At 46.8% G+C, this 17598-nt stretch overlaps 1 protein-coding gene across 3 annotated transcripts in view; it reads right to left on the bottom strand.

The window, feature by feature from the left end:
- Positions 1–475: 475 nt before the first annotated feature.
- mef2aa (myocyte enhancer factor 2aa) overlaps positions 476–17598 on the bottom strand; it is a 158349-nt gene continuing 141226 nt past the window's right edge. For all 3 annotated transcript variants that reach the window (XM_072435347.1, XM_072435345.1, XM_072435346.1), the window contains 4 exons: positions 8435–8628; positions 1714–1834; positions 1255–1378; positions 476–991 (listed from right to left, as the gene is read on the bottom strand). In XM_072435347.1, the coding sequence (XP_072291448.1) occupies positions 667–991; positions 1255–1378; positions 1714–1834; positions 8435–8628 (764 nt within the window). In that variant the 3' untranslated portion in view covers positions 476–666. The remainder of the gene's footprint in view (positions 992–1254; positions 1379–1713; positions 1835–8434; positions 8629–17598) is intronic.

Raw genomic sequence — 17598 nt, forward strand, 5'->3', positions numbered from 1 at the left:
AGTTTTGATTCATGTAAACTTCCACAGAAAAACAACAACAATCCTGGGAGTGTTCTAACCCTGAAAGTCTCTATTTACACCAGGTTTGGCTCTGATATTCGACCTACAGCAAACGTCCATGGCTTTTGATATCAATATTAGTTACATCGTTTTATACAACAGCGTTAAACAAATAGTCATAATAAAAGTGAACGGTGCATTGGAGTGAAAGCAGGTGAAAGTGTACAAACACTCCTGCACCTCCTCCTGCACCTCCTCCTGCACCTCCAATATCTCACTTCAACCTATAAAACTCATTATCATTCATTATTGCAAGAGATTTTCATGTTGGATCTGCCACAGCTCCAACGTTCTGATTGCATCCGACAGCACAACAGCAGAAGTGTCCCAGAGTGACTACGGTAACTACGGTAACTACTGTAACTATGAGTACCTGCACCTGCCGCTGGCGCACCTGCCGCTGGCGCACCTGCCGCTGGCGCACAAGCGTTTTTCACTCCTCGACCTTTTACCACCTCGACATGTTAGTCTTACACATTGAAATAATTAGTTTGAAGAAAGGCTCCGTGGTGGACCCTGGGTATGGAGCTCGTCCGTGGCCTGCCCGGGCCCCGCCCCGCCGCCGCCGCCTTCTCTGGCTGGGCGTCTGCGGTGTGGCCCTCTCCTTTAGGTCACCCACGTGTCTATGCGCAGCCTCTTGACCGAGGGGCTCTCGCGGTCGCTGCCATCGTAGGAGCTGCAGGAGGAGCTGAGGCTGTCGGCGGGGGAGCGTCCTACCACGTCCTGCTGCTGCCTGCCCGGGCCGCCCTGCTGGAGCTGCTGCTGGAGCTGGTGCTGGAGCTGGTGGTGCTGCGGCGGCGGTTGGTGTTGGGGGGGGAAGCCAGAGGGGGTGACACGCTCTCGAGGGGGGGAGACGGGCTCGGATTTGATGCTGATGCCCTGGCTGGTGTTGATGGACAGGTGGGAGCCGTGAGGCAGGTGGCCCCCGCCGCTGTAGAGAGGAGCATAGGGAGGCATTAGGGGGCCAGGGGACATTCACACACCTGATCCAATCATTTTCAGACTCTGGGCCCGGCCTGAACGTCTGAAGGGTTCGGGTTAGTGTCATCTCGACTGGCCAGGTATCTATATTATTGACATTATTCATACACTCTTAATAACTCCAGGCTCAGAAGTAGTAACAGTCGGAGTAATAGTAGAAGATGTAAATCAGAGAAGCCAGTGTGTTGTAGGCCTCTCCACAGAAGGACTCACACCAAAGAGTTGAGCGCGGCCTGGCCCAGAGGATGCTGTTGCCATGCCGACACTGACCCAAGCGACAGCCCCGGCGAGCCGAAGCCCTGGAGGGAGGAGAGGTCGGCTCCGCTCAGGGAATAGTCTGCAAAACAAGCGCACACATCAGCGTGGGAGGGCATCAGGCTCTTCCTCAGCCACGTTCTGCACAGATGAAGCGTTTGTCTCAGATTTAGACGTGTCAAACTAGTTCACTCTCATAAACATAAGAAACAAATGCAGTACAGTTTGTCACCATGTAAGGTTTTCATAAAGAAATAAGGCAATATATGTGTATTTGGGACATGTAAATAGATAAATACAATTACAGATCCAGGTTTAAATGTCGAGCTTAAAATGATTTTTGAATATTTTATTTAGTATTAAAATAAAAATGTTTAGAAAGGTATGTATTGTGTCCACGGTGCACAGGACACGCACCCGCGGGGGTGTAGGACGAGGGCATGCCTGAGTACACCAGGCCCTGGTGGGACAGGCTGGGGGTGCTCACGGACACCACGGGCGTGGCCAGGGACTGGGAGCTGCTTAACCTCTGTGTGTTCTGGAAGAGAAAATCACATGATTTATCATAATAATGTGCATCAAACTTAGTCAAACATGTCATTGTGTTTAGGGCGATACCAGCTGCAGCCACAAGGGGGAGCAAGACGTCCATGAAACAAACTGTCAATTATGGTTTGTTCTGTTGCAAATTGTTACATATTTGTTACAATGAATTAAATAAATGAAGATACACAATTAAATCAATGAATACATGTTGCCTGGAATAATATTCACCACAAATGATTCATGTACATAATTAATACATTACAAACTTTATTCAGCTCAATATAAAACATTTCAAAATATCAGAACGACACATGAGACAAACAAACAAACAACACAAGTCTTCAGCACAAACAGTGTTCAGAGCGGGACGTCCTGACCTAAGGCTGGAGGGACACATCTGTCATAAAGGAATGAACTAGAAACAAATGACATTTTCGGCTGTTGTGATGGTCGGCCGATGATACGTTTGAGTCCAGTCATTTGTAGGAAATTGAAAATGGCACCAAAACATGTTAAAGAGTTTTTATTTCCTTTTGTTTGTTGTAAGACCATGGCATGTTTGGACCTGTCTTCTGTCCTCCTCAGAAGAGTCATGGGACGTTGCAGGGACGTGTCTTGCTGAGTTACAGTCTTTGGCTCGTCTTTTTAAGGCTTTTTAACCTCTGCCAGAGGCAAGATATACAGAAAAAACAGTATGGGGACAAAAATAGAGCCCTGGGGAACTCCACAGGCCAGCACAAAGGAGGACAGAGGACAGAGGAGGACAGAGAAGGACAGAGGAGGACAGAGAACAGAGGGCAGAGGAGGACAGAGGAGGACAGAGGAGAACAGAGGCGAGACAGAGGAGAGACAGAGGAGGACAGAGGAGAGACAGAGGAGGACCGAGGAGAGACAGAGGAGGACAGAGGAGAACAGAGGAGGACAGAGGCGAGACAGAGGAGAGACAGAGGAGAGACAGAGGAGAGACAGAGGAGGACAGAGGAGGACAGAGGAGGACAGAGGAGGACAGAGGCGAGACAGAGGAGGACAGAGGAGAGACAGAGGAGGACCGAGGAGAGACAGAGGAGGACAGAGGAGAGACAGAGGAGGACAGAGGAGGACAGAGGAGGACAGAGGAGAACAGAGGAGAACAGAGGAGGACAGAGGTGGACAGAGGAGAGACAGAGGAGGACCGAGGAGAGACAGAGGAGGACAGAGGAGGACAGAGGAGGACAGAGGAGGACAGAGGTGGACAGAGGAGGACAGAGGAGAACAGAGGAGGACAGAGGAGGACAGAGGAGGACAGAGAAGGACAGAGGAGGACAGAGGTGGACAGAGGAGGACAGAGAAGGACAGAGAAGGACAGGTCCCCAGTCAACTAAAACACAAACCATGTGAGTGACATCATTTTTAGGGCGAGAAAACAGAATTGAATGGTCGACTGTATCAAAAGCCGCCGTCAAGTCCAACAGAACGAGGACAAACGGGACACTTGGCATCCATTCTTGGAATGTTCCAAGAATAGAGTGAGTTCTAAAAGTTTGTGTCGTAATACTTCGGACAGCAGGAGAGGAGAGGGACAAAGGAGAGACAGAGGAGAGACAGAGGGACAGAGGAGAGTCAGAGGAGAGACAGAGGGACAGAGGAGAGACAGAGAGACAGAGAAAGAGACAGAGAGAGGGAGACAGGGAGAGAGGGACAGAGAGAGAGGGACAGGGAGAGAGGGACAGAGAGAGAGGGACAGCGGAGCGACCGAGAGAAAGAAGAGAGACAGAGAAAGAGACAGAGAGAGGGAGACAGGGAGAGAGAGACAGAGAGAGAGAGACAGAGAGACAGGGAGAGAGGTACAGAGGAGGGACAGAGGGAGAGGGACAGAAACTACAGCACTGTCTGAGGGCCCGGGGAGTGTCATCTATCCAGGGATGGGGCCCCGGCTTGAGGGACCTGGAGGATCCAGAGCAGGTGGAATAAAAGAGAGTGGACAGTCCAGACACTCGGGAAGACAACTGTGTCCTTTAAAGCAGCAGCAACTGTCCCTGAAGTCACACTACATACATCATATATACATACTACACACATAATACATACATTATATATATATATATATATATATATATATATATATATATATATATATATATATATATATATATATATATATAAAATACACATAATACTCACATAATACACACATAAATACATATATAATATATATAGGACCAGGACCAGGACCAGGACCAGGACCAGGACCAGGACCAGGATCAGGATCAGGATCAGGGTAGCAGCAGATCTTATCCGCTCTCTGGGGCTGATTAAGAGCTCATGTCCACACGGTCCCAGTGCCATGTGAATAATCTGATATCATTATGTAGTAATGACAGGCTGTCTGCTGAGCGGCCCCGCCCTCGCCCGCCCTCGCCCGCCCTCGCCCGCCCTCGCCCGCCCTCGCCCGCCCTCGCCCGCCCTCGCCCGCCCTCGCCCGCTCCTGCCTCAGCTCTCACACTGAAGGGCGTCTACCTGACGGATTTAACCCCGCCATGGCCAGGAACAGAGCAAATACGTAATTACAATTGAATGGTTGAAGTGTATCTACAACTGTTTAAGATAAGATGAGATAAGCCTTTATTTGTCCACACAATAGGGAAATTTCTGTGTTGCAACACAAGTAGGAACAGAAGTAAAGAACCGATTACTTATAGAACGCTTTAAGAAAAAACACTCTTAATAGAAAAGCTCTTATAAACAAAACTCTTAAAGACAAAACCTCTCATATTCTTAATAAGAAATAGAAAGAAATAAAATAAAATAAACACCAAACTGTTTGACATTGTTACATCAAATGTTGGTTGGATGAAGTTTTAAAACCACAGTTGATCAAAAGGACGATGCTTTACATAGGCTGCTGCATTTGCATGAATCAGGTTGTAAAAGTAAAGGACCAATCAGGAGCCACGTTTAAAGATGTTTTAGTCAGAGTGTGATAAGGCGCCAACTGCTAATGCTAATGCTAATGCTAATGATATGGACAAAAACTGCAGATTTGTACCAAAAAGTTTTACTATAAAGTTGGTCTGCTTTTAACATAGATTTACACTATATTCGGCCCCCGACTCGCCCTGAGCGCCGAAATTTGCCCCGCAAAACAAAAATAAATTTGCCACCTTTGATTTGAACAATATACTCCAAAAACAACATTCACAGTATTATCTACATTTTGATATATATTTCCCAGCTCTAACTGCTCTAGGATTCCCTGTAACCTCCTCTCTAAAGCCTGGTGCCCGCCTGGCACAGAGGAGTCTTTTGTCCTGAGGGATGTTACTGCCCTCACACACCATCTGACTCAAGTTGAACTTTGACATCCGCTACTCTTAACACTTCAAAGTTTTGTACATTTCTATCACTTACATATTGAAAGTATTTTAACATTTAATTGAATTGCTACTTCAATGGGTCCATCCATCCATCCATCTTCTGCCGCTTTATCCGGGGCCGGGTCGCGGGGGCAGCAGTCTGAGCAGGGACTCCCAGACTTCCTCCTCCCCAGACACTTCCTCTAACTCCTCCGGGGGGATCCCGAGGCGTTCCCAGGCCAGCCGAGAGACATAGTCTCTCCAGCGTGTCCTGGGTCTTCCCCGGGGCCTCTTCCCGGTGGGACATGCCTGAAACACCTCCCGAGGGAGGCGCCCAGGAGGCATCCGGAACAGATGCCCGAGCCACCTCAGCTGGCTCCTCTCGACGTGGAGGAGCAGCGGCTCTACTCCGAGCTCCCCCCGTGTGGCCGAGCTCCTCACCTTATCTCTAAGGGAGCGCCCAGCCACACGGCGGAGGAAACTCATTTCGACCGCTTGTATCCGCGATCTTGTTCTTTCGGTCACTACCCAAAGCTCATGACCATAGGTGAGGGTAGGAACGTAGACCGACCGGTAAATCGAGAGCTTTGCCTTTGGACTCAGCTCCCTCTTTACCACAACAGTCCGATGCAGCGACTGCATCACTGCAGCCGCTGCACCGATCCGCCTGTCGATCTCACGCTCCATCCTTCCCTCACTCGTGAACAACACCCCGAGATACTTGAACTCCTCCACTTGGGGCAAGGACACCCCACCCACCTGGAGAGGGCAAGCCACCTTTTTCCGGTCGAGAACCATGGCCTCGGATTTGGAGGTGCTGATTCTCATCCCAGCCGCTTCACACTCGGCTGCAAACCGTCCCAGTGCATGTTGCAGGTCCGGGTTTGATGGAGCCATCAGGACAACATCGTCTGCAAACAGCAGAGATGAGATCCTGTGGTCCCCAAACCGGACACATCCGACCCCTGACCACACCCTCCGACCCCTGACTGCGCCTAGAAATTCTGTCCATAAAAATTATGAACAGAACCAGTGACACAGGGCAGCCCTGGCGGAGTCCAACATGCACTGGGAACAGGTCTGACTTACTGCCGGCAATGCGAACACAGCTCCTGCTCCGGTCATACAGGGACCGGACAGCCCTGAGCAAAGGGCCCCGGACCCCGTACTCCCGGAGCACCCCCCAAAGGACACCCCGAGGGACACGGTCAAAAGCCTTCTCCAGATCCACAAAGCACATGTGGACTGGTTGGGCAAACTCCCATGAACCCTCGAGCACCCGATGGAGAGTCTAGAGCTGGTCCAGTGTTCCACGACCGGGACGAAAACCACTCTGCTCCTCCTGAATCCGAGGTTCGACTATCGGTCGGATTCTCCTCTCCAGTACCTTGGAATAGACCTTACCCGGGAGGCTGAGGAGTGTGATCCCTCTGTAGTTGGAACACACCCTCCGGTCCCCCTTCTTGAACAGAGGGACCACCACCCCGGTCTGCCAGTCCAGAGGCACGGTCCCCGAACGCCACGCGATGTTGCAGAGACGTGTCAACCAAGACAGTCCTACAACATCCAGATACTTTAGGTACTCAGGGCGGATCTCATCCACCCCCGGAGCCCTGCCACCGAGGAGTTTGCGGACAACCTCAGTGACTTCAGCTTGGGTGATGGATGAGCCAGCCTCCGAGTCCCCGGTCTCTACTTCCTCTTCAGAAGACGAGACTGAGGGATTAAGGAGATCCTCAAAGTATTCCTTCCACCGTCCGACGACATCCCCAGTCGAGGTCAGCAGGCCTCCACCCGCACAGTAAACGGTGTTTGTGAGACACTGCTTCCCCTTCCTGAGGCGCCGGACGGTTTGCCAGAATTTCTTTGGTGCCGACCGATAGTCCTCCTCCATGGCCTCCCCGAACTCCTCCCAGGCCCGGGTTTTTGCCTCTGCGACAGCACGAGCCGCGGCTCGCTTGGCCTGCCGATACCCGTCGATGACCTCCGGAGACCTACAAGCCAGAGTGGCCTGATAGGCCTCCTTCTTCAGTCTGACGGCATCCCTTACTTCCGGTGTCCACCACCGGGTTCGGGGGTTGCCGCCACGACAGGCACCGGAGACCTTGCGACCACAGCTCCGAGCAGCCGCATCAACAATGGAGGCGGAGAACATGGTCCACTCGGACTCAATGTCCCCAGCCTCCCCCGGGACATGGGAGAAGCTCTCCCGGAGGTGCGAGTTGAATACCCTACTGACAGAGGGCTCCACTAGACGTTCCCAACAGACCCTCACAATGCGCTTGGGTCTGCCAAGTCTGTCCGGCTTCCTCCTCCGCCAGCGGATCCAACTCACCACCAGGTGGTGATCGGTTGACAACTCTGCCCCTCTCTTCACCCGAGTGTCCAAGACACGCGGCCGGAGGTCTGATGACACGACAACTAAGTCGATCATTGACCTCCGGCCTATGGTGTCCTGGTGCCACGTGCACTGATGGACACCCTTGTGCTTGAACATGGTGTTCGTTATGGACAATCCGTGGCTAGCACAGAAGTCCAATAACTGAACACCGCTCGGGTTCAGATCGGGGAAGCCGTTCTTCCCGATCACCCCTCTCCAGGTGTCACTGTCATTGCCCACGTGGGCGTTGAAGTCCCCCAGTAGAACAACGGAGTCCCCGGTCGGTGCACTGTCCAGTTCTCCTCCCAAGGACTCCAAGAAGGCCGGGTACTCTGCACTGCTGTTCGGCCCGTAGGCCGCCACAACAGTGAGAGACCTGTCCCCCACCCGAAGGCGGAGGGACGCGACCCTCTCGTTCACCGGGGTAAACTCCAACACGTGGCGGCTGAGCTGAGGGGCTATACTTCAATGGGTTTTCTGTCAAAAACATGAATGGTCTTAATAACATTTAATAACAGTTTCACCAGTCCAACAAAAGCGCTTGAGTCTTTGACGCCCTCTGGGTGGCGCTGTAATATGCCTTCAGCCAAAATTAGAGCAAATCGCTATTTTTTGTCTTTTGTAGCATCATCTCGTGCGCGCCTTAACAGAAGTTACCCATTCTCTCTCTTATTGATCTGTTCGGTTAAATGCACAGCTGTGGAGCCACAAGTGTATTGCCCTAAATAGAAAAAAAAAAGTTTTATGAATCACTCTTCAGTATCTCTTTGATGGCCCAAAAACAGCGTGTTGTTCGTAATGATAATTATAAAACAATATGTGAATGAGAAGACTGACACGCCCCTCTCCCTCCTACAGGGGCCCCCGGGGCAGTACTCACCAGAGACGGCATGATCCCTTTGCCCGCCGGCGGGATGACCACCCTGAGCTCTGGCTTGCTCCGGCCCAGTGCCAAGCTTTGGGGAGTGGACGGCGGGGGCGACTTGGTGTGGTGGATGCCCTTCTGGCCCAGCCCGTTTCCGCTGGCCATGCTGAGGAGCCCCGGGGAGCCTCTGGGGTTCACAAAGCCGTTCCCTAAGGAGGAAGAAACAACAATAACACCATCAAACAAAGCACCATGACCGACCACACCAGCGCAGCCTCCTAACCGCTAACCGCTAACTCCACGCCGCATTAACCGCCTCTGCCTCTGGGAACTTTTAATAGACTCGGTAATTATCCTAGCGTCTGCAGCAGTAACACGTCCATTGCAGAATTGATGAGGCTTTGTTTTTTATTGCGAGTGATTACACCAGAGTGGCTTCTCTGTAATGTGGGCTGAGGAGCAGTTCATGGCCAAATGTAGTGTGACTGCTCCACACAAAGAGCTGCTGCACATTAGTGTCTTCAGTGTTGTCTTCTCGCTCCACTTTCATGTATGCGGCATTTCCACGCAGAGTTTATAATGTCTACTGCTAAACTATGTCATTAAGAGTAATTAGCAAAACTACAAATACAAGTAAGATTATGTCCTCTTTGAGAACGAATTGTCCCGGTGTCGCCTTGAGGTCTGTAGCCTCTGTTACCTGCTAATCCTGTTATTTTAGTGTAGATCTACAAACATGTTCAGAAATATGGATTATTGAACCAGGCCAAAGTATTGATATATAGATCCCAGTACAGTCCCAGCGTCCACTTTCAGGTCTTCTGTTTGGATATCAGACTAATTAATTAAGAGAATTAAGAGTCAAATGATGTGTTTTATTTAAATACAGCTGCATATGCAGACCACGCAGGCGAGGACAGTATGTGTTGCTACTACGGTCCAAAATGTATTATCAAATCAAATCAATTTATTTTTGTAAGGCCCAAAATCACAACAACAGTTGCCTCTGAGGGCCACAGGGAGAAATGAATCAACAATGTCTGTGGTGGCGATAATAAAATACAAATACTATTACTAACACTAAAACAATTGACAATACTGGATATATCAGGACTAGTTATGGTAATATATAAAAAATATATAATATTATCATTAATATTAATATGAATAAAAATAAAGGAACATGTTTTTAAATATCAGTATAAATGAAGAGGTGTATTGAACCCTCTCTTTAGTATTGATATCTAATTTAACATTATAGTATCGACTGTTATGAAGGGAAATAGTCCTGATGTTTTGGCTAAATAGATCTACTCGTGCTGAGTATTATAGTATACTGACCAGGACTAGTATACTGACCAGGGCAAGTATACTGACCAGGACTGACCAGGACTAGTATACTGACCAGGGCAAGTATACTGACCAGGACTGACCAGGACTAGTATACTGACCAGGACTAGTATACTGACCAGGACTGACCAGGACTAGTATACTGACCAGGGCAAGTATACTGACCAGGACTGACCAGGACTAGTATACTGACCAGGACTAGTATACTGACCAGGACTAGTATACTGACCAGGACTGACCAGGACTAGTATACTGACCAGGACAAGTATACTGACCAGGACAAGTATAATGACCAGGACTGACCAGGACTAGTATACTGACCAGGACAAGTATACTGACCAGGACTGACCAGGACTAGTATACTGACCAGGACTAGTATACTGACCAGGACTAGTATACTGACCAGGACAAGTATACTGACCAGGACTGACCAGGACTAGTATACTGACCAGGACTAGTATACTGACCAGGACAAGTATACTGACCAGGACTGACCAGGACTAGTATACTGACCAGGACTAGTATACTGACCAGGACTAGTATACTGACCAGGACAAGTATACTGACCAGGACTGACCAGGACTAGTATACTGACCAGGACTAGTATACTGACCAGGACAAGTATACTGACCAGGACTGACCAGGACTAGTATACTGACCAGGACTAGTATACTGACCAGGACTAGTATACTGACCAGGACAAGTATACTGACCAGGACTGACCAGGACTAGTATACTGACCAGGACTAGTATACTGACCAGGACAAGTATACTGACCAGGACTGACCAGGACTAGTATACTGACCAGGACTAGTATACTGACCAGGACAAGTATACTGACCAGGACTGACCAGGACTAGTATACTGACCAGGACTAGTATACTGACCAGGACAAGTATACTGACCAGGACTGACCAGGACTAGTATACTGACCAGGACTAGTATACTGACCAGGACTAGTATACTGACCAGGACTGTACACACGTACTCTCAGAATGAGGCTGTCCTGTCAGTTAACATGTGTTACTGACATACTTTACAAGAACTAGAACGTATTCCACAAACACAAGTAATCAGGCACTGTTGGCCACTGTATCAGAGATCAGTGACACTTAACCACACGGGGCCCGGGGCCATTGTCTGAGTCCGAGCCTCCTGGACCTGCACTGAATAGAACTATAGAGGTACAAATAAACAATCTGAGGTGTACAATGGAGCTGAGAGCTGAGTCAACACGCTGCTCTCAACACTGTGTGATCAGTGTGGCAAGAAAACAAGTTTACTCTGTCATTACGCTCACGGGATAAATATAGAAATGTGTCTTAAAGGGGAAAACACTACATGTGATGTAAGAGACTGTAGATAGTTGATGGTACACTCACTCCGGAGTCCAAAGGTGTGGGATATTTTAGGGTGGCTATTAACAATGTTGGTTATCATATTGAGAATAAAGCTTTTTCCTATGAAGACTGAGTTTGAAATGTTTGTAAAGTATCAACACTACTGCACAAGAAGAATAATTAGTCCTAGTATCACATGTTTTAGAAATTAAAAACACACTTTCATTTTGTTTCCCGCATCAGGAATTGAGCCAGAGATTCATCTCTTCTTCACCACAACGGTCCGCTGCACCGATCCAACTGTCAATCTCACGCTCCATCCTTCCCTCAGTCGTGAACAAGACCCTGAGATACTTGGGGCAAGGACCCCCCACCCACCTGGAGAGGACAAGAAACCTTTTTCCGGTCGAGAACCATGGTCTATGATTTGGAGCTGATTCTTATCCCAGCCGCTTCACACTCGGCTCAAACCGTCCCAGTGCAGCTGCAGGTCCGGGTTTGATGGAGCCATCAGGACAACATCGTCTGCAAACAGCAGAGATGAGATCCTGTGGTCCCCAAACCGGACACCCTCCAACCCCTGACCACACCCTCCGACCCCTGACCACACCCTCCGACCCCTGACTGCGCCTAGAAATTCTGTCCATAAAAACTATGAACAGAACCGGTGACAAAGGGCAGCCCTGAGGAGTCCAACATGCACTGGGAACAGGTCTGACTTACTGCAGTGAACACAGCTCCTGCTCCGGTCATACAGGGACCGGACAGCCCTGAGCAAAGGGCCCCGGACCCCGTACTCCCGGAGCACCCCCCAAAGAACACCCCGAGGGACACGGTCGAAAGCCTTCTCCAGATCCACAAAGCACATGTGGACTGGTTGGGCAAACTCCCATGAACCCTCGAGCACCCGATGGAGAGTCTAGAGCTGGTCCAGTGTTCCACGACCGGGACGAAAACCACTCTGCTCCTCCTGAATCCCAGGTTCGACTATCGGTCGGATTCTCCTCTCCAGTACCTTGGAATAGACCTTACCCGGGAGGCTGAGGAGTGTGATCCCTCTGTAGTTGGAAAACACCCTCCGGTCCCCCTTCTTGAACAGAGGGACCACCACCCCGGTCTGCCAGTCCAGAGGCACTGTCCCCGACCGCCACGCGATGTTGCAGAGACGTGTCAACCAAGACAGTCCTACAACATCCAGAGACTTTAGGGCAGATCTCATCCACCCCCAGAGCCCTGCCATGAGTAGTGATGTCACGATTAACCGATTTTTCAATCATTGCGATTATTTATGGCCACAATAGGTTATTCCTGGGGATTTTGGAATCTGCGGTTAACCACGGAAATGTCTCCAGTTGCAACGTGAGTCACGGCGGAAATGGAGGTCCACAATAGTGCGAGTGAACAGCATGAGCTACCATCGGCGTGAGTAGTTATTTTTTCATGCCGCTGCTTCCTGTTCAGAAAATGTGACAAAATCAAAAATATAGCGTCTAAACCAGATTTGGAGAGACTTATCCATGCATATCCAAACGAGCTGTAAAACAGCTGCAGTGCATCCAGAACGCTGCTGCTCGGGTTACAGTAGTCTAATCTACTGGAGACAAACGCATGGATAAGTCTCTCCAAGTCTGGTTTAGACACTATATTTTTGATTTTGGCAATGTTTTTTAGATGTAAAAAGCTGCTGATGTTATTGATGTGATGTGTCTGTTAAAGTTCAAGTCTGAGTCCATTATTACCCCCAGATTTCTAATTTGGTTTGTAGATTTTAGAGCGAGACTCTGGAGGTGACACTAACACTTTCTCTTTGTTTCTGTGACAAAGACGATGATTTCAGTCTTGTCTGAGTTCAGCTGGAGAAAGATGTTCTGCCTCCACAAACTGATCTGTTGGATGCAGTGACAGAATCCACTGGTCCATATTCACCTGCGACAGTGAAACATAGATCTGACTCGTCTGCATCATTGTGATAGGACACATTTTCACTGCGTATCAGCTGACCTAACGGCAGCATGTAGAGGTTGAACAGAAGGGGTCCCAAGACTGACCCTTGGGGCACACCACAGGTCAGGGTCATGTGGTCTGAGACACAAAGTACTTCCTGTCTTCCAGATAGGACCTTAACCAGTTTAGGGCAGTGCCAGTGATGCCCACCCCGTCCTCTAGTCTCTGTAAGAGGATCCCATGATCGACAGTGTCAAAAGCAGCATCAGATCAAACAGAATTAAGACTGAGGCTTTGCCCGTGTCAGTGTTCAGACGGATGTCATTTGTCACCATCCAGCAGCAGTCTCAGTCATCATGACAACAGCAGTCTCAGTGTGATGAGGTCTAAAACCTGACTGAAAAACATCAAATGAGTTGTTTATTAGGAGGAAATCTGTGAGCTGTTGTAAACGACCTTTTCAAGGACTTTGTCCCAAAATGTCAGATTAGAGATGGGCCGGTCATGACTCAGGACTGCAGCATCAAGACTGCTCTTCTTTAGGAGAGGCTTTATGACCACTCCCCCTGACCCCTCCCCCTGCTCTTTTTGAGGATAGGCTTTATGACCACTCCCCCTGACCCCTCCCCCCTCCCCCTGCTCTTCTTTAGGAGAGGCTTTATGACCACTCCCCCTGACCCCTCCCCCTGCTCTTTTTGAGGATAGGCTTTATGACCACTCCCCCTGACCCCTCCCCCCTCCCCCTGCTCTTCTTTAGGAGAGGCTTTATGACCACAGTTTTCAAAGCACATTGGGAATGTTCCAGAATGAAGCGACATGTTAACTATGTGAGTGAAACTGTTCAGCACATATAATGGCTCTCGCCACCCGCACAACCGCGTAGATGCACGGCTACCAAGCAACGACGTCATTGGAAATATCAAAGCCTAAAGAATGAAGCCTAAAGAATAAAGCTGTACAGTGGAAGCACAGAACATCAAAGAAGGAGAGGAAGATGAAGAAGAGTCAGCACTGGAGAGGAAGATGAAGAAGAGTCAGCCCTGGAATAAAGCCGGTCGGACTCTGAGATATAAATGCAGGTCCATTAACGCCTTAAAATTAACTTTTAAGGACTACGACAAAGTCTGAGGAATAAAGTCTGGCGGTAATGCAACACTTGGATGCCAACCGCCATAAAATAACAACAACAACAACAACTGTTAAGCACAGACTTTAGAAATCTGGAGGTCACACATGGAGGCAGCATGTGGATGAACTCAGTCTGGTGATGATCTCATGGACAGTTTTGTCAGTTACTGGTGCAAAGTGAGTTCGCTCTAAGTGTCTTGGTGGTTTTAGGGTAATTTTTTGCATTGTGGGATTTATAGCATTTTTAATGCCCTGAACTTTGTCATTAAAGAATAATACAAACTCATTACACTTGGATGTGGAAATGAGTTCTAACAGCAGCTGAGCTGGAGGGTTTGTCCATCTGTTACTGTGGCAACAGGACACGCCCGTGTTTACTGCAGCTTCCAATTATTTCAGACAAATATCTTTCCCTAGTTCTACATAAATGAGGTTGTACATGTTCAGCTTCTCTTTGTAAATCTCTTTTTGAACCTGGAACTTTGACTTACACCATTTCCGTTCGGCCCTGTGACACTCCCTTTTCTGTGCCCTGACCCAATCATCATGTCTCCATGGCAACTTCTGCTTATTTTTTACCATTTTAGCCTTCATAGGGGCGATGGTGTCCAGAACATTCAAAACACTAGATGTAACAGAGTTCAACAAATCATTTACATTAGAACATGAGTGCACCTGTTCTGCTGAAAAACAAACATGTAAAAAAAGACACAGAAATGATCAGACAGAGCGGCATTGACCACATTGACATTTGAAATATTTACCCCCTTTATAATTAGGAGATCTGGAGTGTGCCCTCTGCTGTGGGTGGGGCCAGCATCAAGCTCTTTAGCGTTTCTGTCACAAATATTATCAACATGCACATTGAAATCACCTGTAATGTCCAAACCATCAAAGTCTGTGCATACGACTGAAACATCTCAGTAAAACCATCAATAAAACGTTGGCAGTGCTGGAGAGGCTTGTATAAAACAATGAAGAGAATGAGACTGTTTTAGCTCCATTTTAAAGGATACATACTCAAATGATGAAAACACCCCATAATTACCTGTGGGTCATTATTTCATCTCTAAAAACTGCATAGACTCCACCCACTCCATACCACATATCCTGTGTTTTTCTCAAGCCATGTTTCAGTTAAAAACATAAAATCTCTTGTTCAAACAAATGCAGATTTTTGCAGTATTCCGTACACTTGGGTGTTTCATTCAAATTTGCTGGTTTTCAATTGCATTTATCACCAGCGGCTCGTGACTACGGCGGGATCCACATTGTGCACTCAGATTCATGACTACCACCCGCCCTCTGGTGTATGGACAAATACACACCCACATTTCTTGCCTCAATTTTGATAAATGAGGGCCAATATCTCCTTTAAGGAAAACTCCTTTGATGGTGGAGTTGGAAAAAAAACATGAAGAATGTCCGTACCGTCTTACATACGCCAAGAGTACTGCCAAAAATAAACCTGACCACAGCACCACTCTGCTCTCCACTCTGCAAAAACGATCAATAATCGATGATAAACATCTGGCCCTCATGTGCTCTCTGCCATGCTCTCAGCAGGAGTAGTGTGTGGTAGTGTATAGGACGTCATGGTTGTACAGCTGCTTTCTGAACAGCCTAATAAGGGTCTGATAGCTACATGAGCCTGTTCCAAGAAAACATGTAATAGAAGGATCCAGCTAAGAGCCAACATGGAATCATCATGTTCAGATGTACAAGGGTGGGGGTTCAAACCTTGTAGAAACACTGTGTAATCTAAAATATAAAACAATTGTCAATTTATTTGGTAATAAAATCATTTTAAGAACATTATTACAAAATGCGGATGTTAACTTTCTTTTTATGAAAATATAACAATAAGTGATAAAAGTGAAAAGCGTGGCATGGTGATATGGGGCTGAATGCTTTAGTATTTTTGCAAAGAAATACCACCCATATTTGCTGTAAATTTACACTGGTTTATTGCAAGGATTAGCAGTACTATCAGAAAATCACCCTAACCCTGTGTCCTATAATTACCATGTAATAAGAATAAGCAAAGCAAAGTAGCCACTGCTCTGCTCATGGGAAGCAGCTCGATTGCTTCATTCTGGATTGAATCGGTCGTTAAACTGTCTCTGTAAAGGAGAAGTGCTTATTAGCATGCACGGTTTATAACTTTGAATTTAGCTCACGAAAAAAAGGCGCAAAAACAAAAGTGTTGTGTATAAATATTTGTTCAGTGTAATTCCAAAAAGTCTCCATGTTTTTTTCATCTTATCTAATTATGAACACTTAAAACCTTAATATTTACATCCATAAAATATAAAAATATGTTATAGTCATACCAGGTTGTGTTTGACCAGAGAAAGCACAAGAATGATTTCAACATGGTTAATATAATGGCATCTGAAAAATTACAAATTGTTTCTTTTAATGTTGAGTCCAATTAAAGATACTAGCAAATATGATAAAAAAAATAAAATACATAAATATTACCATTTAAACCACTTAGAACATCAGAAATGGACTAAATTTGGTTATTTCAGACTTTATTATTCTCCACACAGGGCCAAACATAAGAGCCATAGTAAGCTCAAGCAGAACAGCCTTTGAACAGAGTTTTGAACACAAAGATAAAAATGGCGGATTTTTACTGGTCAAAGGATCTATTAATGGAAGTGTGTTTACTTTGATTAATGTATATGCTTCAGCAGGAAGTGACCTCACTTGTTTAGCTAAACATGACAAAATAAGGGTCCAAAAATGCTACAGTAAATTAAATAGAATAAGAAGTGAGATTATGACCTGGCCTCATAATAAGAAAAAAAATTAAAACTATAAAAGTATTTCAAAATACCAAAAAAAAATTACAAAAAAAACCAACGGAAAGAGAGAATTTTTTTAAAATACAATTTTTTTTTTTTTTTAACCAAACAAGACCAAATACATTCATTGTTTGAATCCTTCTACAAAAAAGTGTCACCTAAATATCAGGAAACAATGGACCTGCCATCACCAAAGACAAAAACAAAAAAATAGGTGCTGAAATAACAGCTATTGAATTTCAAAGTGCAATTAAAAGACTAAAAAACAATAAATGTCCAGGGAGTATAAAGCTCTAAAAGACACACTTACTCCTCTGTTTTTATCAACTGGTAACTGGGCCCTTTAACAAGTTCATATCCCTCCGAGTTGGAAGGAAGCCATCATCTCAATTCTGAATCTGGCCAATTATATATAAATGTATTACATTATGTCCAAAAGAATGGAACAAATTCTCCCAAATGTAATTGTCAATTTATCAGGATTTATTAACAGACGACAAACACAAGATAATACAAGACGATATTTGCACATAATGAATATACCAAAGTAACAAAACAAAACTGTAACAATAAGTCTGGATGCAAAGAAATATTTTTGATTATT

This window comes from Eucyclogobius newberryi, unplaced genomic scaffold, assembly GCF_026437365.1.
Source record: "Eucyclogobius newberryi isolate DKJ021-1_F unplaced genomic scaffold, fEucNew1.0.hap1 SCAF_7, whole genome shotgun sequence".
Classification (NCBI taxonomy): Eukaryota; Metazoa; Chordata; class Actinopteri; order Gobiiformes; family Gobiidae; genus Eucyclogobius; species Eucyclogobius newberryi.